General features: G+C 41.4%; 2 protein-coding genes and 1 long non-coding RNA gene across 4 annotated transcripts; 2 read left to right on the top strand and 1 right to left on the bottom strand.

The window, feature by feature from the left end:
• Positions 1–1763: 1763 nt before the first annotated feature.
• Positions 1764–8071, top strand: LOC144007544 (uncharacterized). 2 transcript variants are annotated; one of them, XR_013280203.1, is made up of 4 exons: positions 1764–1863; positions 4595–4659; positions 6384–6699; positions 7171–8071. It is a non-coding gene; the product is annotated as an uncharacterized LOC144007544 (long non-coding RNA). The 2 variants fall into 2 exon arrangements; XR_013280204.1 differs by lacking the exons at positions 6384–6699; positions 7171–8071 and adding an exon at positions 4816–5732.
• Positions 1978–6784, bottom strand: heyl (hes related family bHLH transcription factor with YRPW motif like). The gene is made up of 5 exons (XM_077507281.1): positions 6405–6784; positions 4571–4637; positions 3324–3407; positions 2997–3078; positions 1978–2904 (listed from the first exon to the last, which is right to left on the bottom strand). Exons 1-5 carry the CDS (start codon positions 6479–6481, stop codon positions 2255–2257), a joined length of 960 nt encoding a protein of 319 aa, XP_077363407.1. The 5' UTR covers positions 6482–6784; the 3' UTR covers positions 1978–2254.
• An 11488-nt stretch (positions 8072–19559) lies between the features above and the next one.
• Positions 19560–23556, top strand: zbtb8b (zinc finger and BTB domain containing 8B). Its single transcript, XM_077507991.1, has 5 exons — positions 19560–19682; positions 20123–20315; positions 20731–21601; positions 21686–21864; positions 22389–23556. Exons 2-5 carry the CDS (start codon positions 20142–20144, stop codon positions 22701–22703), a joined length of 1539 nt encoding a protein of 512 aa, XP_077364117.1. The 5' UTR covers positions 19560–19682; positions 20123–20141; the 3' UTR covers positions 22704–23556.
• The last annotated feature ends 675 nt before the right edge of the window (positions 23557–24231 follow it).

Here is a 24231-nt window from a genome sequence, read left to right as displayed (position 1 = left end):
TTATTTTTTGACGATTCGATTTTTTGGCGATTCGATTTTTGGGGGATTCGATTTTCCCAACGATTCGATCTTTTGACGATTCGATTTTTTTGACAATTCGATTTTTCCAACGGTTCTATTTATTTATTTATTTATTTTTTGCCGATTCAATTTTTGGTCGAGTCGATTTTTGACGCGTCGATTTTTGACGATTCGATTTCTGGCGATTCGATTTTTTTGCCGATTCGATTTTTGACACGACTTTTTTTGGCGATTCGATTTTTGCCGATTCGATTTTTCCTGACGGTTCGATTTTTGCCGATTCGATTTGACTCGATTTTTTTGGCGATTCGATTTTTCCAACGATTAGATTTTTCCTGCCGATTCGATTTTTCTTTTGCCGATTCGTTTTTTTTGACGATTCGATTTTTCCGACGACTCGATTTTTGCCAATTCGATTTTTTTTTTTTTTGCCGATTAGATTTTTTTTTTACGATTCGATTTTTGACGATTCAATTTTTTGGGCGATTCAATTTTTTTGCCGATTCGATTTTCCAACGATTCGATTTTTGACGATTCGATTTTTTGACGATTTGATTTTTATTTTATTTTTTGACGATACGATTTTTAAAGATTCGTTTTTTTTGTCGATTCGATTTATTGGGCGATTCGATTTTTTGACGATTCGATTTTTTTTGACGATTCGATTCGCTTCGCATTGACATCTTGCTATAAAGTCAATCGAACACATTGGTAAAGTTGCTCGAACGTATTGGTAAAGTTGTTCAAACGTCTTGGTATAAAATCGTTTGAATGTCTTTGTATAAAGTCGTTCGAACGCACTGGTAAAATCGTTCGAACGTATTGGTATGAAGTCGCTCGCACGTCTTGGTAAAGTCGTTCGAATGTCTTTGGTTAAAACATAGGCTAAATGCTAAAATCATAGCATTTTCCCCATAATGCCATGGGGTATATTCACTTGCGAATGCAACCGGTTACTGGTTCAATCTAATTGGGGGGAACAAAACAAAAAATAATCCCAGTGCTAATAGCTGAAGTTACATGGACCAAACCTATATTGATTAAGATTAGATATGATTAGATTGGCATGGCAGCACAGAGCCTGAAATCATTTTAGAATCTAGTTTCCATATGTAGGTCAGTTCTTCAATGCAAGTGCTAATGCTAGTCTTTAGGCTATCAGAGAAGCCCTTCCTAGCCCAGACTATACGCCACTAATTAATTGTTGTCCAATAGTTGTACTATCAGAATTTAGGTCAACACCAAGTTTCAGTGGTATTATTCCACTGACTGAATCATCCTCTTCGGATTCATGAAATATTCATGAAGGAAACAGTAAAAAAAAAAAATCCCACAAATAAGTATATCCAGGATTTTGTCCTTGGCTCATAACCGACCAATCCATTCGGTTTTGTGGAAACTGCCTCATTAGCTTTCTCCTAATCCTATGACGGAATTATGACCACATGTAAAAGAATAAATAAATTAAGTGTAAATATTATGGAACAAATTCATCATTTTTGTCATAATTTAAAAGTCGGAGAGAAAAGTGACAATATTATGGCAAAGAGGTCATAATAACATGACAAAAGATTTGGAAGAAAGTTGCATTCCTAGGCTGAGTTCGGCGGGAATCGGGTTTGAGGAATCCCTGAAACAGTTCGACTTCAGCCACAGGTGCATCTACTCAATAGATGGAGATGAGCTTGCTTACCTGCCAGTTAAGTCGAAGCACCTGTGACTACAGCTGAACTGTTTCAGGCTTTTACTTTCTGGACCTGGATTTCCCAACCCTGGAGGGATATGATACAGCGAGAATCAAAACAACTTCTTGGGGATGATGACAAAATACACAACCAAAAGGTAAAGGCACTTAGTTTTTTATGTAGATTTGTTTTTGTCCAAAACATTCTTTGCCACAAACAATCATCTTATGCATAATTGATTTGTAAATTAATACATACATCACAGCTGAGAAATCATTGCTTTCTGTTAAACATAAACATATGGCTCTGTTGGACATTCTTCAATGTAACAATCAAGATCGTCCGTTTGCTGACAAATGTTGTCTTGGATACTTCGTTGGCGATAATCAGAAACTTTCAGTCTGATATGGCTTGTAGAATCTTTAAAAAAAAAAAGACAGTCCTTAAATGTTCATCAATCATTTTCATCGGTTGCTACATGGGAGTTTTGTATCCCTTGTAAAGGTCAGTTGGGTTTAAAAAAAAAAAAAAAAAAAAGAAGATGGTGCTCAAAAAGCTCCAATTTCAGTCGCCCATCCTTGGGCAGATTTGCCTGATCCAACTAAGCCCCGACGCTGGACTGAGGAAGACACCAGAGGAGCAAATGGTCTGAATGAGACGAGTGGCGGTGCGGTGGTTGGAGAGGAAGAGGACGGGGCAGGAGGACGCGGCGAGTTCCTAGAGTTGCTGCGAGGGGACGCCTGAGCCGGTCTGGGCGGACCCGAGCATGGTGAAGCCACGGGGGATGGCAGCCTGTGAATTGTTGCGAGAGCCGCCGGGGCGAGGAGGGGTGGTGCCCCTCGTTGGCAGCCGGCCAGCGGTGCGAGGCGGAGAGCAGCTGGAGGGTAGCTCCCCATCAAGGCGAGATCCCGTCGTCCGTTGGGGAAGGGAGGTGAGGATGAGGCCGGCAGGGCGGCGGACATCTGGGGGAAAGATACCCAAGGCCAAGGAGGGAAGGGCAAAGCGGAGGTTGGGTGCGACTGAAGAATCAGGGGGTCCAGCTCACTTGCGCAGTGGGAGAGATGCGTAACCAGGCGGGCGCCTATGGGGTCCGGAGACTCTCCTTCCAGAGAGCTGAGGTAGCGGACAACCTCTCCAACGCACTCCCTGAAACCAAGAGTCCTGTAGTCCACCGCCAGAGCTCTTGCGTCAAAGTAACCTAGAACAAATTGGGAGAAAAAATGTCAAAAACGAAGAGATTGCATCATTTATTTGTATTGTTCTACAAAGAACACAGAGAAGATCTCTTACCTTTCCCTCCCATAGCATGCAAAAGTTTGAGGTGGTCCACAGTCATTTGCAGAATCTCGGCTTTCTCCAACTTTGAGGAGCCCTGACCAGAACAGAAAGCCCTCAATAGTTTAAGTTGATATGACTTGAGACTTCCTCCAAGACTCAAACATTTGTGTCGTGCAAAATCAATGTTTGAATAGCTACAATCCCAGATCAGATTTGTCTTGAAAGATGTTTTTGGTCTTTTATAAAAGACACAGATTCTTCTTACCAAAACGGACTTTACTGTATATAAAATATATTCCACAGGATTTTACACAACAACCATTTGGCTTGAGTTGTCACCTGTTTCTCAAAGGCGCTTGGCACCAGCCTCCTCAGCTCCGACAGGCTGTGATTGATCCGGTCCCTGCGCCTCTTCTCAATGATCTATTGGAGAGCACAATTCTATCAGTATATTTTTGTAGGCTACCAATTGCATTCCATAGCAACCGGTGACACTATAACTTGCCAACTGTGACTTGTTTTAGCCAATCAGAAACCTGAAGAAAGTATTTTGCGGATAACTCACAACAATAATTGGTAAATCAAAGTAAATGGGTATAATTTTCCTGGGAATAAGCACGTGAAGAGTGAGCATGATGGGGTATTATTTGTATGATTTGTTCTCGGCTACGTGTCTGGGTGGTGTCGGTCCTCTGCAGGTCCCCAAACTTCAGATCCCCGGCACTTCCCCTCCGGGCATCGCCCGGGGCTGGAACTTGGGGTCAGTCTGGGATACCCTCTCCTACCCTTAATTCAATTACATTCAAATTTGGAATCAAAAGTTGGAGGCTGGGACGTCCAACCTCGCATTGACGTCATTTGTACCCGTCCCGGACTTCCAGACTTGGGCGCCAAATGTCAAGATTTCCACCTACCATACTCTGTCATGGCCGAAACCCTGATCCTAAAACCTAACCCGATATACTAACTTTTTATTTATTTATTTTTTTGCATTATTGACTGAAAAATTCAACATTCACAGTTTTTGTGCTTTTTTTTTTTTTTTAACTCATTCACTGCCTTTGACAAGTATACTTGTCAATTGTATTTTTTAGAGCGGTGCTAAATGGGGGCGAATCTGAGCATGCTCCACTGTAGATATCAAACTTGGAAACAATTTTACTGATGCCCAACCACCGGTAGATGACATCATTGCCCCATTTTATAGGAAATAAACACAGTTTCAGAGTCCATGGGAGAAATGGCTGTATTTTGGCAAACATACATTTTTCTGCTGTCAATTATAAAAGAACGGGACGGGACAAAAAGTAGGGAGTCTATTCTGTTATTTGGTAGATTCGGTTTATATATAATTATTGAATGTTATATCACGTGAGTATTGGAAATGTAAAAAAATTCTATAATGACTGGCAGTGAATGAGTTTTAACCACCCAAAGAGACCACATGATGGCGCCAAAGCCATGTCTTAATAGGAAAGTAGTACATTCGGTTTAGGTGACCCATGCAAATATGAAGGCTAAAACGGTAAAAAAAAGGTTTTGCAGAATATTATCGTTTAACCACATTAAGATTTGAATGCACTCACCCCTCTTCTTTTCTTTCGGGCCAGAATCTGTGATGCGCTGCCAGGGGACATGGACCCGGTGACTGGGCTGTATTGCGACAGAATATATGGTGAGTCTACATGTTGTTATCATTACCGTTCTTTAATGCAACACAGAGGCAGGAAAAAACATCAGATCTCGTCGGGCATTTGCTGCAAAAGTGTGTTGCGAACAGGCATTGATTTAGGATTACATGCCGTTCTACTTTCCATTTGTATGAACGCAGTTTCACAAGATGATTTTATGGCCTGGAGGCCATGCGCACGCTCCCACGGGCCACAATCCGAGATGGTTACACCCTGCCAATGTTTGTTTGCGCGCGGACCTGCAAGAGGGAGCGGCAACATTGTCCCCATTGTGTTTTTATTAGATTTTAACGCTGCCAATGTCGGCGTGTGTTTTTGTTTAGGATGCCGTTTGATGGCTTCCACTTGAAAGGGCATGTCACGCAGAAATTCAATTGACCCCGAGGCCGTCTTTCTTGTCACGTACTGCCTGCTGAGGCCCCGTGACGTCGTCACAATTTCTGTGACTACAAACGCGCGCTGACAAGTAAGACGGGATCGGTTTGTCCGTGACAGACCGGAGCTCTTGTCGCCTGCGGTCCCTTTTTAAACTGTTTTGGAGATGTTTTTTTGTTTTTTTTTCTCTGATCTGGCCTGTGATTCAGTGTCTTGAACCTCACAGCTTTTGGAATCTTTGAACTCTCATGTTGACAGTTCCAACAACATGTGTCGATGACTTACAACATGTTTCAATTTCAGACACACTTCGGGATGTTTCTGTTGACGTGGAACTGACTAAATTATTTTGTATTTGATCTTATCCTATCTTGTTTGCATCATATTTTACCATAAGCTTAACAAATTCTGCTTTTTATACACAGTAGAGTAAATAATCAACATTACTGGGAGTCATATTTAATCTCTCCAGAGTTAACACTACAGTTGTAGTAACAATGTGCTTTGTTGGCCCCTGTTTGTTTTTTTTGTTTTTTTACAACTTAGTTTTTGTTCATTTTACACTGAAAGTTTAATACTGTGGAAAGAGTTACTTTAACACCAATCCTGACAATAACCAAATACACTTGGACACGGTGTTAAATTTAACTCTCTAAGTGTTGATTAAACACTGCCAAATTTATCATTTTGAGTGATTTTTTATTTTATTTTTTTTAACTTTTATAAATATTTATTTTTGAGTCAGTTAGATATAAAAGCAGGTTTATTGTTGCGGTTACATAATGCTGGGTGTATAACTGAACTACATCTTACTAATTTTTTGCATCAAAATATTTGAAACACCCATCAGTATGATACAGAATTAGATTGTATTATATTGTGAGTGAATATTATTATTCAACAATAACAATTTTTTAAAACATCTCGTCATGTTTCTTCTTTTTATGAAAAAGAAGCAAGAACTTGAAAACAAATATTTTATTGTACAGAACACATGATTATTATTATTATTATTTGCTAAATTTTCTGTAAATGATAATGAGACATGTATTTGGTTATATGCAAATTACATATATTGGTAACAGTAAATTATTACTGTTTTTGCTTTTGCTTCATTTCACTTGATATAGATTGCTAACTCAAAATCTGGAGTTGCTGATGTGTATTTAAGTGTGCAAAAAAAGTGTACAATTAATTGTAATAACTAGCATCATGAATAGATAAATATATTTTAGATATGTAATTAAATCAATTAAAAGAATTGTCAAATGTTGTTTTTTTTTTTTTTTACTCTCTGTCAATTTTCATATATATTTCCGCTCTCCTGTGTCAGGTGTGCGGCGGGGCTGCTCACCAGTAGCCGTCCTCTTGTCCCACATCAATCAGCTCGTCCGTGTCCGACTCCGAGCTGTAATCGTGAGGTCTCTTCATCTCGCTGGCCCTTACGAGGTCGTTGGTGGAAGGAGCCAGGCTGAAAATGTTGCGTTTGGACCGTGGATGTTCCCCCTTGGCCTCTTGGGCTTCTTCTCTCTCCTCCTGTTGCTTATAAGAAGCCCGTTGTGTTGCTTCCACTCGTCGGTCTTCCCTCCTCTACTGCTTGACTAGTGGCGGCGGCACTTGCTCGACCCCCGAGGGCCCATGACAAAGCGGTGAGAATTCCCAAGCTTCTATTCGTCTCCCTCTGGCATGTCCTCTCCCTGTCACAGCCACCCAGTGACAACGTTTGGCAGTTGAGGCAGGGTTGCCAGTTTTGGCTCCATCCCTCCACCTCCCCCCCGGTCGCCTCCTCTTCGTGTCCCTCCTCCCTTCCTTTAATCTGCCCTTCCCCGGCTTGTCACCCCCACTAACCACCACCACCCTGTCCTTCCAACCCTTTGCTCAGTCACCCTCTGTCAATTAGCCTCCAGTCTCATCCTGCTCTCCTTCCTTCCTTCTTTCTTCTCATGCTTCTTTAATTGTGTCGAACAATGGCTGGACTAATTTGTGGCGCAGAGGTGAGGAGTGTGGGAATGATGGAACATGACGGACTCCATCTCCTCTTGTATGAGGGGTGAGAGTAGTCAGCAATTGTTCTCAGGTGAGAAAATTGGTGTTGATTGGTGTTCATTCTCTTCTTTTAGCTTCTCTTTGGGCTTCTTCAGAAAGGCTAATCTGCGAATTCCACTTTAGTGGAAAACGTCATCGGGTTTCAAAGGAGTTTGTCGAAGTCATCCCATGATGGAGGCACAAGTCTCTTTCCGAAACTGCGGTGTTCTTCATCGATGGCCAGCTGCTTTAAATATTAGTGCTGTAAAGGGTTATGGGTAACAAATATTAGAAAGATTGATTTGGAGCAAACGATGCCAAAGGTGAGTCACAGGTTCAATTAAGGCGCCTTTCCTCAGTAATTTCAGAATTCCAACAAATCCGCTTGAATAGGAAAAGTAAGTTCCACCTCAAAAAAACAAAATCCGATGAGGTTTTATGTTTAGTGATGGGAGGATTTTAGCAATTACATTATCGATGCACAATCCAATTGCTTCGATTCACTTTGGGTGAGGGAATTAAATAATCCAAACGGCTTTCACAGTTTTTTTTTTTTTTTTAATCATTTACAGGAATTTAAAGCAAATCAACGATTTGTTGAATCGAATCACGAAGGAACCGGATAGGTGACAAAAGCACTCATTGTATTGAAGTAGGAGTACTTGTGTGGAAAAAATATTCTGAAAAATACTGAAGTCGTTTTTACTGTATACAATACCCGTTTTGATATATTGGCACAGAGAAAAAAAAAAGAACATTATTTATAATATTGGATTTTAGATCATTTTTAAAAGAGATATTTTTTATCACCAACCAAAATTCTCTGAAGTAAGGTCTTGATTTTCTGAATCTGTTGCATTATTGTTGGTAAGATCCGTCTTTTTTTACGTTGTCGTCGTCCACGGAGGTTAAAAAAAAATAAACAAACTTATTTTGACAAATTCAGTACAAGCATGAGTAAACATAAGAAGTGCATATACCTAAACGATCTACTCAAGTATGATTACAAAGTATTTGTACTTAGTTACGAGCCACTACTGAAGATAGCAGCCCAGGTGCCAAGTGTCAAAGCAAAGCAACACGACAGATAAGAGGCCCGGCCCCATTGAGGTCCCGTACACTGAGGGTCAAGAGCGCTATCAGCCCAGTGAGTGTTTGAACATCTGGCTTCTTCACTGGACAGGTTAGCACTCTGTTCACACACGCACTCACACAGACAGAGACACGCACCGAGCGCGCTCCATTCATTCACACATGCGCCTCAGTCGTCGGTTCCACAGCCACCGTGGGAAGATTGCTGGCGCAGATTGCCATGGAAACACGCGAGCCCGGCGCCGTGTGTGTGTGCGTGAAAAGAGCGAGGCTAAGTGGCATGCCCCGTTGGACACAATGCCCAGCTGAGTGTGTTTCTTCCTGCTTGGCAGACTGGAAGGGTGTGTTCGTTTAAACATACGACAACGATTGTGTGCAAGATGTTGCATTAGCGTTTGTTTTGGTGCTTTCACAGCTTAACATCTCGCTCTAGATTCGGTCTCGACTCAATTCGATGCTCTTCTCCATGCTTCATTTGAACACTATATATATATATATATATATATATAGTTATTTATATTCTATATTTTTAAAATATTTTGACAATTCTCTTATTTTTTAATAGTATTTTTGTAATATATATATATATATATATATATATATATATATATATATATAGTTATTTATATTCTATATTTTTTAAATATTTTGACAATTCTCTTATTTTTTAATAGTATTTTTTTAATATATATATATATATATATATATATATATATATATATATATATTTGTATGTAACTGAAAAGATCTGAAGTGCATCATTTTGCCTGAGAATAAATAATAAATAAATAAATAAATGAGAGCACCACTGCCATCTACTGGAGTGGATGTGTAATTTCACTTTGTTCTAGTACTACAATACAGTCATTATGTGATGACAAAACGTGTCATAAAAAAAACATTCCACATTGTTATGTTAATATCTCATTCACTTGCTTAATTAGAATTGAAAAAATAAATAAATGTATGCATGTTTTTAGAATGTACATTCTGGTTTCACTTACAGCTCTAAGCTGGCTTGTTCCAAAATGACGCAACTCGCATGAAAAACATGCCCAAAGACAGAAGTGATTAAGAAGATGAATGAAGAAAGTAAATGAGTTAAATATGAGGAGTAGTTTGATCGTGCGTGGATCGGGGGTTGGTGAAGACAGACATGAGAGCGAGAGATCTGAGAGCTGATGAGATGGAATTCTGCAAGATTTCTGCCAGTCTCGATCTGCTATTTTAAGTCGTCTCCTCGCCACATCCCTCCAAACCACAACAAGGCCACGTCCCCTCATTGAAATTAACAGGCTCATACTTTTGCAATTTTCCCTCACGCACACGCCTTCACTCTTCACACGAACGGGGATGGAATTTATAAGGACGAACTCGCAGCCGCAATTATCACTTCTGATGCGTGGCCCGATTTGCAGCTTTGTTTTTAAATGTTGACGTGTACCCGAGGCGGCAAAAGTTTTAATACTAGAAGTAGTAGAAGTAATGATTGAACTCTTAGTGTACAACAACCACTTTGCTATGTACTACGGCAGTAGTATACTGAATATATTGCATCCACTTTAACTGTGCTAGAAACAGAAAACCAACATTTCTTTTCTGTTTGATCTCAGCAAGAATATGTGAACTGTAACGTAATTTGCATTTCATTTGTTTAGTTTTAATTTCATAAGCGGCAATTTACTTTAGTTGATCTAAAATTCAATCTGAATCAAGAATTGCTCCTTTTATTTCATTAGCATGTCATATTGGCCAACAGACGTCTTCATTCAGCAACATTAAGTCGGAAGTGAGACATCAAAGAATATCTTATCTATGTAGCAGTTTTGTTCGTGAAAAAAAATTGTTCTTGCATGCAACCACTACCTCGTTTTGCTTAATTTGGTTCAACAGGCTTCAAATGGAATACGCTGATGGTGAGGCGCCAATCACTTCGCTTGGCTGAAAAGCAAAGGGAGGTTGTGACATATTTTGTTGATTTTATTAACAAAGAAGCTGCTTTCCTACTTTTCTTTAAAAAAAAAAAAAAAGAAGTTATTTTTACTAATTATGTACTATATTAACTCATTTGCTCCCAATAACGTGTAAATACGTTTTTTTAATGTTGTAAGTGTCCCAAAGACGTATTTATACGATTTTTTTAATGCTAGAGCATACAGAAGGCTTTGATGCAGCCTCTCAACTGCAAAGAACGGTTGCAGAAATGGTAGTTATTTCACAAACGGCCAGCAGGTGGCAGTAGAGCAAAGGAGATCAACCAGGGCCATCTAGAAAAAAAGCTAAATTACTTACAATTTTAAATAAATTTGTGAAAACTGATGAAACTTAGCTCTCTTCTAATGCTAATTGCTGCAAAACGGAAACAGATAGAAACATACTTTTTGTTCCTGATGAAAGAAGATACTTTAATCTTTCTTTTTACGGGTTCCATGCTTTTATAGCAATAGAACACAATATTCTGTGGGCCTTGCAAATCAGTCAAAATCCAGTAAAACAGCCGGGAGCGGACGGGACTGCTTCTGTGAAAATGGCTGGGAGTGAATGAGTTAAGTGGATATGAAAGTCTACACACCCCCGTTCAGATTCCAGGTCTTTGTGATATAAAAAATGAGACCAAAATTTACTTACTCTAAATACTCACCGATACAGGGTTTTTATAACTTTCTTTTTTTTTTTTTTTTTGCCTTTTGGGGGCTTGTATCGACAGTCTCCATGAAAACCCGGCACCTTAAGGCTGGTATCGGCTCGATACCTGTAATCGGTACTCGCCCATCCCTACTAAAAATAGCGGTTTTATACAAAATATGTGTTAGCCTGCCAACAGCGAAGATCTGCGTGCAACTGACGCCAATTGAAAGTCATAGGGGAAATTTTGTAAAAAAAAATAAAAATAATAATTAACCCAAAGAAATCTTCAAAAAATGATAAACCGCCAATATGTATTTTCCATAGAGTTGATCCCAGGAAAAAATAAAAGGAAAGAAAAAAGAAAGAAAATGACTCAGATTGCGAGTATGTGATGTAGTGTTGTTCCGATACCGTTTTTTTGGCTCCCAATACCGATACCGATACCCAGCTTTGCAGTATCGGCCGATACCGATACCATACCGATACTTAAGGTTTTTTTTTTCCCTCAACATGAAAAAGCTACCCTGCCATTGGTTCAGAGCATTCAAGGGCCAATAGGATATCTTAGATCGGCATGCAGTGAGCATGTCACATATCAGTGAATTTTGTGCACGAGCAAGACACAAGATGCTGCATCCAAAATCCTATATTAGCGTTGGAATTAATGGTATCGGTATGTTACTTGTGAGTAGTCACCGATACCGGTACCACTGTTTTTATGCAGTATCGGCACCTCTGCCGATACCAGTATCGGTATCGGAACAACACTAATGTGATGGTATAATTTCCACTGGGGAAAGAAAAGTATACATGTTTTTTCTACTTCATTATTTTACGAACAGGCTGCACTCTGAATATCCAGTCGTCATCCTCTATATATGCTGCTATGAACTCATCATGCCTCACTATACTGACACTTTTAAGTGTCAGATGTGAAAAAAGTGGTCTGTGCCCTTCATTGGTACGAGGCCTTGACAGTGCGCCAGTCACGACTGGCATGGGAAACTGGCACCAGAATGTCTCAGCCATGTCCAGACTGGATCCATGAGGGAATGGATGTGTTGGTCTAGACTGCTCCTTGATTCACTCTGTATCGTTTGAGACATTAAGGAGATTTATATTTGTTTTGCTGTTTAGTTAGAACTGTACAGGAAGTCGGATTCCTGAAGCTAATATGAAGCTAAGTGTGACAGTGAGACGTCAGTCACGGGTGAGTCGGATTGTCACGGAGTGAGACGGGAGAGAGAGTCCTCCCTCCTCATCCGGCTCCCCCGTGCAAAGATAAATAGAGAGGCTAAAAGGCGGCGAGGAGGCACAGAAAGGAGCTTTTGTGGCTTCTGAGTGGGGTCTCTTTCATGGCCGTTCCCACAGCATTGAGCATGATGACATTCACAATGTTTCACGCACACACACGTACTGATGGGACTGCGGTGACTTTCGCTGGTGCCGGGCCCCAGACGAGATGGCGAGGGCCCGAGGAGCCACAGGCAGCCATTGTGCTGTCGCCGCGGAAACCAGTCTCTTTATGTCAGACATGTTTTTCTGTTTGTTTTCTTTTTTTTTATGGCTTTAATGTGGGCAAGGGCGAATGTTTCCCCTCTCGCCCCCTTTGACTGATCTGCGTTATTTCCCCCCCAATAGCCATCTTCCTCCCCACGCTCCCACCAATCCATCCACAGTTGTTCCCCCCCCCCGTTCAATTCTCTGTCTCGCTCATGTTGTCCTTCTTTGTTCTCAATGGGGAACGACATTTGCTCAAACAGTTTGTCATACATTTGTCGCAGCGCTGTGGCCTGCCTCTTCGCTCTGATCTTTATCTGTAGTCAAATCTACAATGTCGAACACGAGCTAAGATGGATGCTGTTTGACTTCCAAATTCTACTCAATTGCAAACTTGTTTTCCCATAGGAAATTGTGTGAATTCATTTGGTCCAGGTTCAGACTATCACCGTCATCAGATTCAGTTTGCGGTTCGCTAATAAGCGCCCTGAGCTTCTTAGATGGGAAAAAATAAGACATCAGGGTGGAAAGGGGGGGGGGGTGGGGTGCTAAATCTCATTATTTTTTTCTTATCTTTACAGACAGTGTTTTCAGTATATAAACCAAAATAGGGGGGGGAAAATTAAAGACAAGCCAAGTTTATTTGCAGAGTTTGGCGCTTCAATTAATTTTGGGTGTCCATCATTCGTCAACAGCAAAAACACCCTTCCGTTTTTGCCAATTATTTCAAACCAAATAAACTATCTTGGCTAACTGGCTAGCATCTGCGTAACAACGAAAACTAATGTTACATTTACGTATAATGTCACCAAGCGGAAGCATGCGCATGCAAAACAGTAGAGGGTCACGTAACGATCCTTGCGGATCCCCACATGTAACATTACAAAACTCAGACAGGACGGTGAAGATGTGCCGCTTGTTGACAAGCATCCCAATTTCAATTCATGCTCGTCATTGGAGCTGCATGCTAAATATGATATCACCTGCTTGGCATAATACATTTGTGTTTATGCTTTTGAGATTTTTAAAAAGGCGAAGTTAAACATTTTCCTTTTGATAATATGTTCCATGTGAGCCCACTAGTCTAAACGTGGCATTCTGATCAATATACTGTGTGTGGAACATTAATTAAGGAGCAAAAAACACCTGTTTTTATGCATCTCAAGGGGAGGCCATTTTGCCACCTGCTGTCGACTGAAAATTACATCAGTTGATCAGGTAACGAGCAATCATGGCTCACCTGAGTTTCATCGTGTGCCATTTGCAAGCTGAGCCGTGATTGGTTAGTACCTGAAGCCTGAGCGACTGTGATGGCATCGCTAGTAAGTGACAAAATGGCCGCCCGCAAAATGGAATTTGTATTCCACAAAAATTTTTATTGATTAGTGGAAGCACATACAACTTATTAACCTGGAAATAGCCGCTCCACAGTAATTTCGTCGGGAAAAGGCGGGACATTCTGTACAATAATTCGATCTGATTGGACGATGCGACATTCTATACGTTTGTTTTAACTAATCACGGCCACGGGTGAAAATTTCAGAATGTCATCTCCGTTCTTGTCGAAGGGGGGAAAAGCACGAACATCTTAGCAGCTAGAAATGCACGAAGCGCCTCTCGCTGTTCAACATTCAACAAGGAAACGGTGAGTAAATCTGCGATAACAGAATTAATTGTAGCGTCCATTCGTCCTTGTTAGGTTTGTTTGTTAGCTCCGGCGTAGGCGCTGGCTTCCTGGTTTCGTCACAGTTGCATATCCCGCCCCCAAACGCAATGTCGCTCTGTGATTGGGCCGAACCACTACGGCAGTTATCAGCGGGAGCGGTACAAGATGTATTCTCCGGAGTTTGTGAACTCACAAATACCGAGAGAATTCATCTTGTGTGCAAGGTTAACAACTTATTATTGTAAAGAAAATTTCGGGTTTGTCTTCCCTTATAAATGGGTGTGGCCTAATGTCTGTGTGAGCTTCGTGTTTAGCTTATTATAGCTCGGTTAGTGTTCTCAATTTATATTTTTGTCAGTGAAGCTGTTTGCACTAATCAATAATCTTTGGGAACACCAACTTTGACTGGAGGAATATTCATCCATCCATTTTCATGACCGCTTACTCCTCACAAGGGTCGCGGGGGGTGCTGGAGCCTATCCCAACTGGCATCGGACAGTAGGTGGGGTACACCCTGAACTGGTCGCCAGCCAATTGCAGTGGAGGAATATTTTCCCAGCAAATTTTAGTTGAACACCACATTGTTCCACTTAAGGGGTGTTCAACTTTGGAAGTTCCACTATATTTTTTGCTTCCTTGCTCATGAAAAGCAACGTTGTGCCTTTCCCACGCCGTTCCCACATTAGTTGATTACTATCGTAAAATCACAGGGACATGCTGCAGAACATATGAAAGAATGTTATTTTTCTATTCACTAAAAAAAAAAAGGAGATGCCCAAATGTCCTCTAGTGAGTGAAATTGGAAAAGCAGGCGGTTTCTATTTTTAAGAGCGTGAAGAATGCCGCTCAGTGCCATGTCTCAAAGGCACGCCGGCCCGTAATCACTTCATTGTGACTTGCACATCACATACAAGATTTCATCTTTTATGGGCCACACACAACAAAGAAAAAGTAATAAATGAAAACAACTGTACTTAATTGAATGACTACGCTCTTTTTTACGACCCGGCTAATATTAAAAACTCTGAAATATGACTCTGATTCGCCCCCCCACCCCAAAATGGTGCACTGCAAGGAAGGACTGAAGGGAAATTCCGCAGGAATTGTCAGTGACTGTTTCCAAAATACACATTTGCTCTCAGCGTTGCGAGATGCCACAGGGAGGGTGATGCATCCGTGTTTTACACAGCAGCCGACACGCTGGGGTGCAGATCTCTGACAGCCTCTTAGTATCTCAAATCCCTCTTATAACGGAACACCTCCCTTTATCAGGGAGGCATCCATCCACACGTCACCCCCCGTGGCATCTCAGAGGAGCAGCCATAAGCTCAGAAAAAAAAAATGTCGTTCGAAAAGACTTGCCCCCTCTGAATGGCACTGATGGGACACTTTTAGCTTTCCCAGAAGAGATTATACATAGTGTGCAACAAGACTTTGATGTTTATCATCAATATCAGAGAACACATTTTTTGTCTTAATGATAATTTTAGGGTAAAAAATAATAATAATAATAATAGAAGATGAACTCAAAGTGTTAGGATCTGGGTTTTGGTTTGGGCTTTTCGTAGTCATGTTTTGCTTGTGTCTCTTGTTCTGTCACTGTCTCGTCAAGTCTTATCATGTCCACCTGAGCTCGTTTTCCCGTTCCCTTGTGTTATCCAATCAGCTCCCCGAGCCACTTGTGTCTTGTCCAGGTGTCTCTCATTAGTATGTGTATTTAGTTCCCTGCTTTCGTTCAGTCCTTGTCGAGTCTTTGTTGTTGTTGTGTCACACCTTGTTCCCCTGCGACTGTGGGTTCTGTCTGTCTGTCTGTCTGTCTGTCTGTTTAGTTTGAAACTAGTAAGTTTGGTTCCCAGCCTTGGTTTGTGTTTTGTTGTACTTTGTTTAAGGGAATGCTTCAGAGCACACCAGCCACGCCTTGCCTTGCCTCCCTCCACTTTGGTCCTCAATCCCACACAAACCCTAACACAAAGTTTGTATCAATAAAGTTATCTGGTTTCACTTGTCATGCTGCAATATTTGTTACATAACATAACACATGATTTTGGTCAAATTTGCATGGTTATAATTATAATTGGACATTTTTATCACATTCATTAATTTGACCAATGGTTTAATTTTGCTTGCTTGCTAGCATGTTAGCTAGCTTGGGCGGCCCTCCTTAGGCTACGGTATACAAACGATGAGAATTTAGCCCGTTGAAGTATGATGCTGAATTTTGCAAGTCTTAACCGTCACATTTACAGTTAAGAAAATCAATTAAGATAATCAAGCAAGTTGAGAAACCATTAGATTCTAAGCAAGTCAAGGCAGGCCATATTGCTCGGCAGGGCTGGACTGGCACAAAAAAACAAAACGGCCCTGGTATTTTGACTTCGGTCCAGTCGTGCCTAACATATAGTTCTGCCACTGATGTTTATTGATGATGTTAAAATTTGCTACCTATATTTTCGAAATGGATTAATGGACTGGAACTTCTAAAGTATGGGCCAGTTCCTTGTGGTAAAATGTAGGAAAATAATCATGGAAAAAGCACTGCATCGGCCCCAAAAGAGGCCGGCCCACCGGGCATCTGCCTAGTATGCCAGGTGGCCAGTCCAGCCCTGTTGCTCGGGTTAGACAAGTCATAAGTCACACAATCTTGCTCATTCACAAAATATATTCGCACATTTGCCACTTTGCAGTCGGTAGCTGTCGGCCTACATGCATTAGTTAGTTGCATTAACAAATTCACAATAACATCACAGTGTTTTTAATGCTTCCAAAACTGTTATATTAGGCTACTTAATTAAAAATATGCATGAAGCTTATTAGTGATATTTTAGAAGCTGTCCGTCATCTAAATTGTAGAATTAACGCAGCATACATGGATTTATCCTGTCAACTTATGCACTTCAAGTTGAATTTCACGATAGTACCAAGACAAAGACAAGTGGAGTCTTTCTTAAATATTAGTCAAGCATGTCCAAAGTCCTAAAATTTGCAACATACATCTGACTGGAGTCAAGTCATGTGACTCAAGCTCCCCGCTTCAGCTGAAAGCGCACAATTCAAGTCAACATTTCATAACGAGTGTCGACAGGCTCACATGAAAGGCAGACTTGTGGGAGACGAAACAGAAAAATCTTGCTGAAAGGCAACACGTGTGCCGCAAAACCATTGCTGCACAATCTTCCTCACGAGTACCACAAACACACAGTCAGTGTTGCGCTCAGACATGAGCTATGTTTGAGGTCAGCGTCTGAGGGCTCTTGGGCTAACTGCATATAGCACAAGCAGGCTTTGATCGTGGCAACCCGCCTGTGGCAAAGACATCAGTTTTCGGGGCCCTTCGCTACCGGAAGTTTGTGGTGTGGGAAGGCTCCGTGGCGCTCGATATATAATAATAAAAAGGCTGGCAGATTTATTTCAGTCGTGAATTCTTGTCGTCCTCTCCAGCCAGTGATGAAAAGAGCGTGAGATGTGCCGGGCCGTCGGTCTCACAACATGAAATGATAATTACAGAGAGAACAAGAGAGGAGAGTGGTGTCTCCCAAATAAAAAGGGGCGCCTGCTGTATTAGTCTCCCAGTGATTGCCCATGAGATAAAAGGACAATACACACCACATGCCTGTTGCTCATTGGCCAAAAATCACAAATAAACCGAAGAAATGCAGCCACAGCAGTGAATGTTTCGCTTTTTTCGTGTGTGTGCTTCTCCACCAAACCACCACACTCCGCTCTGGTCTTTTTGATCCCTGGTCGAGGGTCCTCTCCGCTGAGCCTCGCTCGGAATTCCTGAGATTCTGGGATAATTCAAAAGTTTCACGGCACATACTTGCTCCCCATCACCCCCCCGGGAGACGGCGCTAGGAATGGAAAATGCCACCGCCGTCCCTCCATTGTCCCCAGTCTTTAATCAGGCTCCCAAGTGTGGCTTGCGCTGCCACCGTGGTGCGTTGTCTCAGCCTGGGAAAATGCAGGCCCGAGTGCTCGTCAGACCACAAGGAGCGAGGGGTGCTGCGGCAGGCCCTCAGCGCCAGACTGCGGCTGACACACACAATGAGTGCGGATGCAAAGCGTACATGAAGGCGGTTTACATTTTAGACATCACAGGCCGCATGAGTCTGTCGTAAATCACAAGTTTGGTCTTTTTCTTGTCCTGAAGAGGTTGCTCGGTGTAGTAGCGAAACATGTAAACAAATGATCAATTAGAGAAGCCGTTTTAAGATACGCGCTAACCGCTCCTAAAAAAGACAAAATCTAAAAATTTGGACTCCAAATTTAACTGCTTCATATATAGTAGACGCATGGAACCGCCAAAGGGGAGTCAACATTTTTGACTGGCGAGTATGTTTGAATGTATTTAAATACATTCATATTCGCAAGTATGTTCAGACATCATCGCAAATACATTCAAACGTACTCACAAAAATGCATTCGAACATTAATGCCAGTCAAAAGTTTTTACGTAACATTAGCAGTTCCACACTTCCGTAGATACAGCATCTTGGCACTGAGCTTTACTTTTTAGGAAAGACTCCTCGTAGATTCCATGTTCCTCTCGGTATTGTGCAGAGATTAACTAAATATTAATGCATGTAACATCACACTATTTTTTTTTTGTCACTTGCTGATAAAATAATTTGCAAACATATTTTATAATGTGAAATAAAATTCTAGAGGATTTAACTGGGGCCACACAGATTTCTGAAAGGGCTATAGCACCCCCTAGTCCCATTGTAGCGCCATCCCTAACAGGGAGGAACCAAGCTTCTCTTTGGGTGCTGTGCTGACAAAGTTTGGGAAAGCCTTAATTAGAGCAAGATTAGTGTTGGTTGAATATTCATCCTGGTCATATTTTTTTATTGGGCTGTCATAACATCAATGTGGTTTTCTCACAGCACGCCATAGCCTAAAGGAAAATATTGTGAAGTGAAGAACTGTGCGCTGAGATGTGTGGCTGTGGCAAACAAATGAAAAGTAATTTAATAATTTGTTTCTTGCAACCAGGCAGATTATTTTCACTCTAAAATGGAAAACAGTACTCAAGTACAAAGTTACAGATCTAATGTTTTTTTTTCTTTGGCTTTTGGGGGTTGTTTGTTCAATACTTCAGCAAGAAATACAATCAGTTAAATGACATGCACAAATGAAGCATAATAGTATAATAATTAATTAGTGACTAGCATGAAAATGACTACATGTTCAAACCACACATATTTTAGTGTTCAATAATCTCCATTGGCTGTCTGTTGTATGACTTTAAATGGGCAACTATGTTTTACTTTATGTTTCAGACATGTAATTTCATAATTTTGATCTCTCAACAGAGTTAAGCCATCCATTTAACAAGGTTTGTATTGTTAATTAATCACCTATTGATCAGCTGCGATGGGATAAATTCATTTTCAAACAAGACTTACTCATTTTTGTTTTAATATTATTTATTTACATTAAATATATCTTTTCATTGAGTTCCCGATATTTTTTTATTAATATTATTTCTATTTATTGTTATTATAATTTTTAATCCAAGTTGTCCTCCCCTCTTGCCATTGGTCCACCAATCGGAGGTTGTAGCTATTACCGTGTCACTCCTGATTGGCTAAACGTAGACGTCAATCTTGTAATAGCGGAAGTGTTTCTGTACTGGAAAAACAACAAAACAGTGGTATTAGCAGTCTCTAATGTTTCAAAGTTCACGGCCAAACATCAAGGTTTTTTTCAGGGTTTCGACGAGTAAGTCATTCGGATTGATTGTATTTTTATTTCCACGCGCTCTGTAAGGTATTGCGTACGAGAAACCGAATATGGTTTTGCAAAGCTATTTAGCGTTAGCAGCGCTAGCTAGCCTGAAAACAAAGACAACATGAAGCAAATGCATCAACTGTAGTGTTTGTTGCAGCTTATGTAGGCTTTAAACACTGTCTTATCTGGCTGCAGTGTTTCATACAAGTCCATTTGGAAATGTTTTCACACTTAACATCTTGTAGAGGACTCACGCTGTCTAGCACTATAAAAGATGTTAACTGCACACAATACATGTGATTTGCAGAGTTAAGAAACAATAACTGTGCTCCATTAATCGTTTTATTTTGTTTGTTGTGTTTCAATTGAAACTAACGTCACTCATTTTCCGTTTACTCCCCAATTATTTGTCCTTTGCTCCCTTCTGTCAGAGCCCACTGAAGTTGAGTGATGGAGGTGCCTTGTTACCTGCCCAAGCTTCTGTTTGAACTCAATGAGCAGCGCAAGCGGGGCTACTTCTGTGACTGCAGCATCCTGGTGGAGGGCCGCGTCTTCAAGGCCCATCGCAACGTCCTGTTTGCGGGAAGCGGCTACTTTAGGGCTCTTTTGGTTCACTATTTACAGGTGCGGTGATGTTTTGGCGTGCAAACACAGTTTGTTCCGTGATACATCCAATTTTGGCACATTGTCGAAACGCGAATGACTTAACACTTCTATTTTGGTTCTTTTTCTACACAAAAATGCCCTTTGGTGTCAATTATCCATCGATCCATATAGTACCGCTTGTCGTCAACCATAGGGCGCACATAGACGAACAACTAATCACAATAATTTTTCCTTTAGGAGGTTCCATTGTATGGATATTTAGCTCTATGCACAACTAAGTCCTTATAGGAGCAAACCTTAAATTTTCTAAATGCCTGGTTTAATTCCTGTCCCCGTACAAAGTTCCCAACATTATTTTTTTAATTTAAAAACATTTGCAACCCTAACTGTGACTTTTAAATCCATATTGTTAATTGACTTGGTCTCATTTCAGGATAGCGGACAGCGCCAAAGCACAGCGTCGTTAGACATAGTTACAGCTGATGCCTTCTCCATCATCCTGGACTTCCTCTACTCTGGCCGGCTGGCCTTGAGCAGCAGCAGTGTCATCGAAGTGATGTCAGCGGCCAGCTACTTGCAAATGACCGACCTGGTGAACCTTTGCAAAAAATACATTAGCTCCTCTTTGGAAATATGCAATAAAGACAAGGAGGGCGTAACTGAGGAGGACAATCCAGGAGAGGATGGACGATACAGACCTGCGGACAGCGGCACACCCGCTGCGTCCAAGTCGAGTAGTGTTGGGGCCATGGAGCCTCGTTCACAGCTTACCGAAGCAGACGCAGCTTCTGTAAAGCTAAGTCGAAGCCCTATGTCCATGCCTGGCAACACACCGCCAGGCCCAAGCCGGGATGCCGACCCCGACTACCATTCAGTCAGTGACAAACCAAAAGCACACACGGATCAGACGAACCTCTCCTCGACGTCTTGCTCAACTTTGACTCCGGAGTTGGTGAACCCTAAGATAGAGTATGACCCAGATGAGGAGCTTTTGGAATCTCCTGACAATAAAGACCTGGTGTCATATCCCGGGCCTTCTGTTCCTCATCATAGCAGATCGCTTCCCCCAAGTATTACCACTGACCGCTTCTCTGTGGGTTACAATTCTTCGTTGAGTGCCAGGCAGCTGATGGAGATGCTGGCTAGGGGTGAAGGCCCCAACCCACTGGTGGACCGAGGGGCCCAGCGCATGACTCAAAGACCACCAGCTAGCATTTTAGGAGTGAGCCGAATGGAGGACAATTTAAGTTTTGTGGGATCATCTGTGATGGAAATCCAGTCTGATTGGATTGGGGAGGACACAGGTAGTGCAAACCTGATTTGGTTCAATGTAATTTGTCATCATGATATGTGTCAAATCAGTTTTAACCGCCGCCTCGATCCTGCAGGCGACAGCTTACTGGTTCCGGTCAAACTGCACAAGTGCCCCTTCTGTCCGTACACGGCCAAGCAGAAGGGAATCATGAAGCGGCATCTTCGCTGTCACACAGGCGAGAGGCCCTTCCCCTGCCCCATGTGTGGCAAGAGGTTCACCAGGCAGGAACATCTTCGCACCCACGCCCTGAGCGTAAGAGTTGAACTTTGAACTTTCCAGAACAGGCTTCTAAGATGATCCAAATTCAATTTAAATTATTTACACTCCACAATTACACAATTAGCATAATAGTCAAAAAAGGATTAATAGTAATTTTGGGTTTGAGTTTAAATTTATCCATTTGCACCTTTTTTTTTTTTTTTTTTAAATAACTGATTTAATAAGTGTTTCATCCAAAAGGAACTTACATGTTTCAAATAATTTTATTTTCTAAGTATTTTTAACCTTTAAAAATGTTCTTGTTTTGTACCCAAAAATAAATGATCATCCTAATTGTGATTTCAATTATTACTAAAATAATCGTGGTTAATATTTTTTCACAATCGAGCTGCCTTATTTAGAAGGGCATCAACAGTTGAGGATGAAGCAAAATAATAATAATAATGATCAGTGCATAGATTTACCAATAGGAAATTGCAAATATGTGAGGGAACACTGTATAATATTATCATAATTTTCCAACTGCCGTGACTGTCTGTCTGTGAACCCTCAACCAGGTCCATCGGCATGAATTGCCCATGTCATGCAAGAGCTGCAGGAGAATCTTCTCCGGCGCCAGCGTATCTCCGGGCTTCCGGCGCTACGGCATCTGCGACAGCTGCAACTGCGTGACCACCACTCACGCCGACTCCACCCCCTTGCACGCGGCCGGCCAGGCGGAGCCCGCGGAACGTGAAGACGGCGGCACCGACTGGGTCAGTTTCATGGACGACGTGGACGAGGTGGAGGTTGGCCGAGTGGAAGACTTGGTGGAGAAACAGATGCTGGAAAGGCAGCTGAATGCGTGCGACGATGTCGGTCACACTCTGTGAATCTTTAAGTTGTCGACGTACTCTATTCCGCAAGAGCAGGCCTTCATTTTTTTTTCTTTTTCTCAGGGCTCCCAAAACAGAATATTTGTCGCTAAAGACACGTAAAAGATGAATCTTTCAGTGACCACTGACAATAAGGCCTTTACTGACTTTGACCCAAGAAAAGAAAATGCTAAAATTGGGCCCATTTATTATTATTTGTGTACTTAGCTTTAGGTAGAAGCTTTATTGATGAAATTGTGTTACGGTTGTTAGGCCATTCAGTTTCTCTTCTGACTTACATGTCCTGTGTATGATTTTTTTTTTTTTTGTACATTGAAAATGAAAATGAAATACAATGATTGATCGCTGTTGCACGGCTTGAGGAAACTTTTCCTATTAGAAGCTGAGTGCTGCTCTCTAGTGGTGACTTCACACATTTGCAATGCTAACTTGCCATTTCGCTTTTGGAAGCCAATGATGACAAATAGAAGTGTTTTCTTTGATTTGGTAGAATGACATTGAATGGTATCAATCAAAACTGAGAATTGTTTGATGTTGTTGGCTCCAAGAATGATTGCAATGATTGTGTTGTCTCGTGCTCGCCTCAAACCACAAATTTTAAACCGTCCAATCTGCGGGAGGTTGGGAAAAAAAATACAAGATGTATTTACTTTTTCTTTTTTCTTTTTTTTTCATTTTCACTCGCTAAGTCAGCATTTTTATTAGTTCACATTGTTGGATTCCATAAAAGTCAAGTGAATGCTTGCAAGGTCTGAAGCAAGCATGTAATCGTGTGTTTTTTGTTTTTTTTTCCTGGTCAGTGTGAGCATTATATATATGTTAATAAAGAGGGAAACTTTTGTGTATATTATTGTTACTGTTGATGATGATGATGATTTTGCTATGTCTTCAAATTATATGTGATACAGCACTCACAAAAAGTATTTCTCTTTCGGGTGACATTAAAGGATGAACCTAAATTCACTTTAATCTTTGAACTTATTTCGACCATGTGTTTTAATTTAAAGTTTTGAATGCACATGTCAAACTGTTCAATAAATGAGTAATGTTTTTTTCGCCCTTTAAATTGCAATTTTACTTTCCTCACAAATCTAACGGAGGAGGGCGATAATGAGCCCGATGTAGTAAAACGACCGTAGAAGAAGAGCTCCAATTACTACCAGCCATTGTTTAAAGGCTGAATATCAAATATGATCCCCCATTGAAACAAAAGATTAATTCGGAAAAGGGGAATCGGAGCTGCTTCCCAGTCCCCAGACATGGGCAAGTCGCGGGACTTGACCGAGTTCGAAAGGGGACTGATCGTCGGCGCTCGAAGCGCCGGCTGCAGCATCTCGGAAACGGTCAACCGGCTGGGCTTCTCCAAGACGGCGGTGTCCCGGATTTACCGGGAATGGTGCGGCAAGAAGAAGACGTCCAGCCAGCGGGGCGCCGGCGGGAGGAAACACCTCGTCGACGAGATCGGCGAGAGGCGGATGGAGCGAGTGGTGGAGGCCAACAGCCGGGCTACGGTCAAGGAGATCCA

This window comes from Festucalex cinctus, chromosome 19 (assembly GCF_051991245.1).
Source record: "Festucalex cinctus isolate MCC-2025b chromosome 19, RoL_Fcin_1.0, whole genome shotgun sequence".
NCBI lineage: Eukaryota > Metazoa > Chordata > Actinopteri > Syngnathiformes > Syngnathidae > Festucalex > Festucalex cinctus.
This window is presented reverse-complemented; position numbering and strand designations above follow the sequence as displayed.

What these genes read in the sequence shown, in the direction of transcription:
- heyl (XM_077507281.1), bottom strand. Translation starts at nt 6,481, where the DNA reads ATGAAGAGACCTCACGATTACAGCTCGGAGTCGGACACGGACGAGCTG. An exon ending in GGACAAGAGGACGGCTACTG is followed by an intron (nt 4,638 to 6,404) that starts GTGAGCAGCCCC and finishes GTCGCAATACAG; the next exon opens with CCCAGTCACCGGGTCCATGT. An exon ending in CAAGCGCCTTTGAGAAACAG is followed by an intron (nt 3,079 to 3,323) that starts GTGACAACTCAA and finishes TGTTCTGGTCAG; the next exon opens with GGCTCCTCAAAGTTGGAGAA.
- zbtb8b (XM_077507991.1), top strand. Translation starts at nt 20,142, where the DNA reads ATGGAGGTGCCTTGTTACCTGCCCAAGCTTCTGTTTGAACTCAATGAG. An exon ending in TTTTGGTTCACTATTTACAG is followed by an intron (nt 20,316 to 20,730) that starts GTGCGGTGATGT and finishes GTCTCATTTCAG; the next exon opens with GATAGCGGACAGCGCCAAAG. An exon ending in TTGGATTGGGGAGGACACAG is followed by an intron (nt 21,602 to 21,685) that starts GTAGTGCAAACC and finishes TCGATCCTGCAG; the next exon opens with GCGACAGCTTACTGGTTCCG.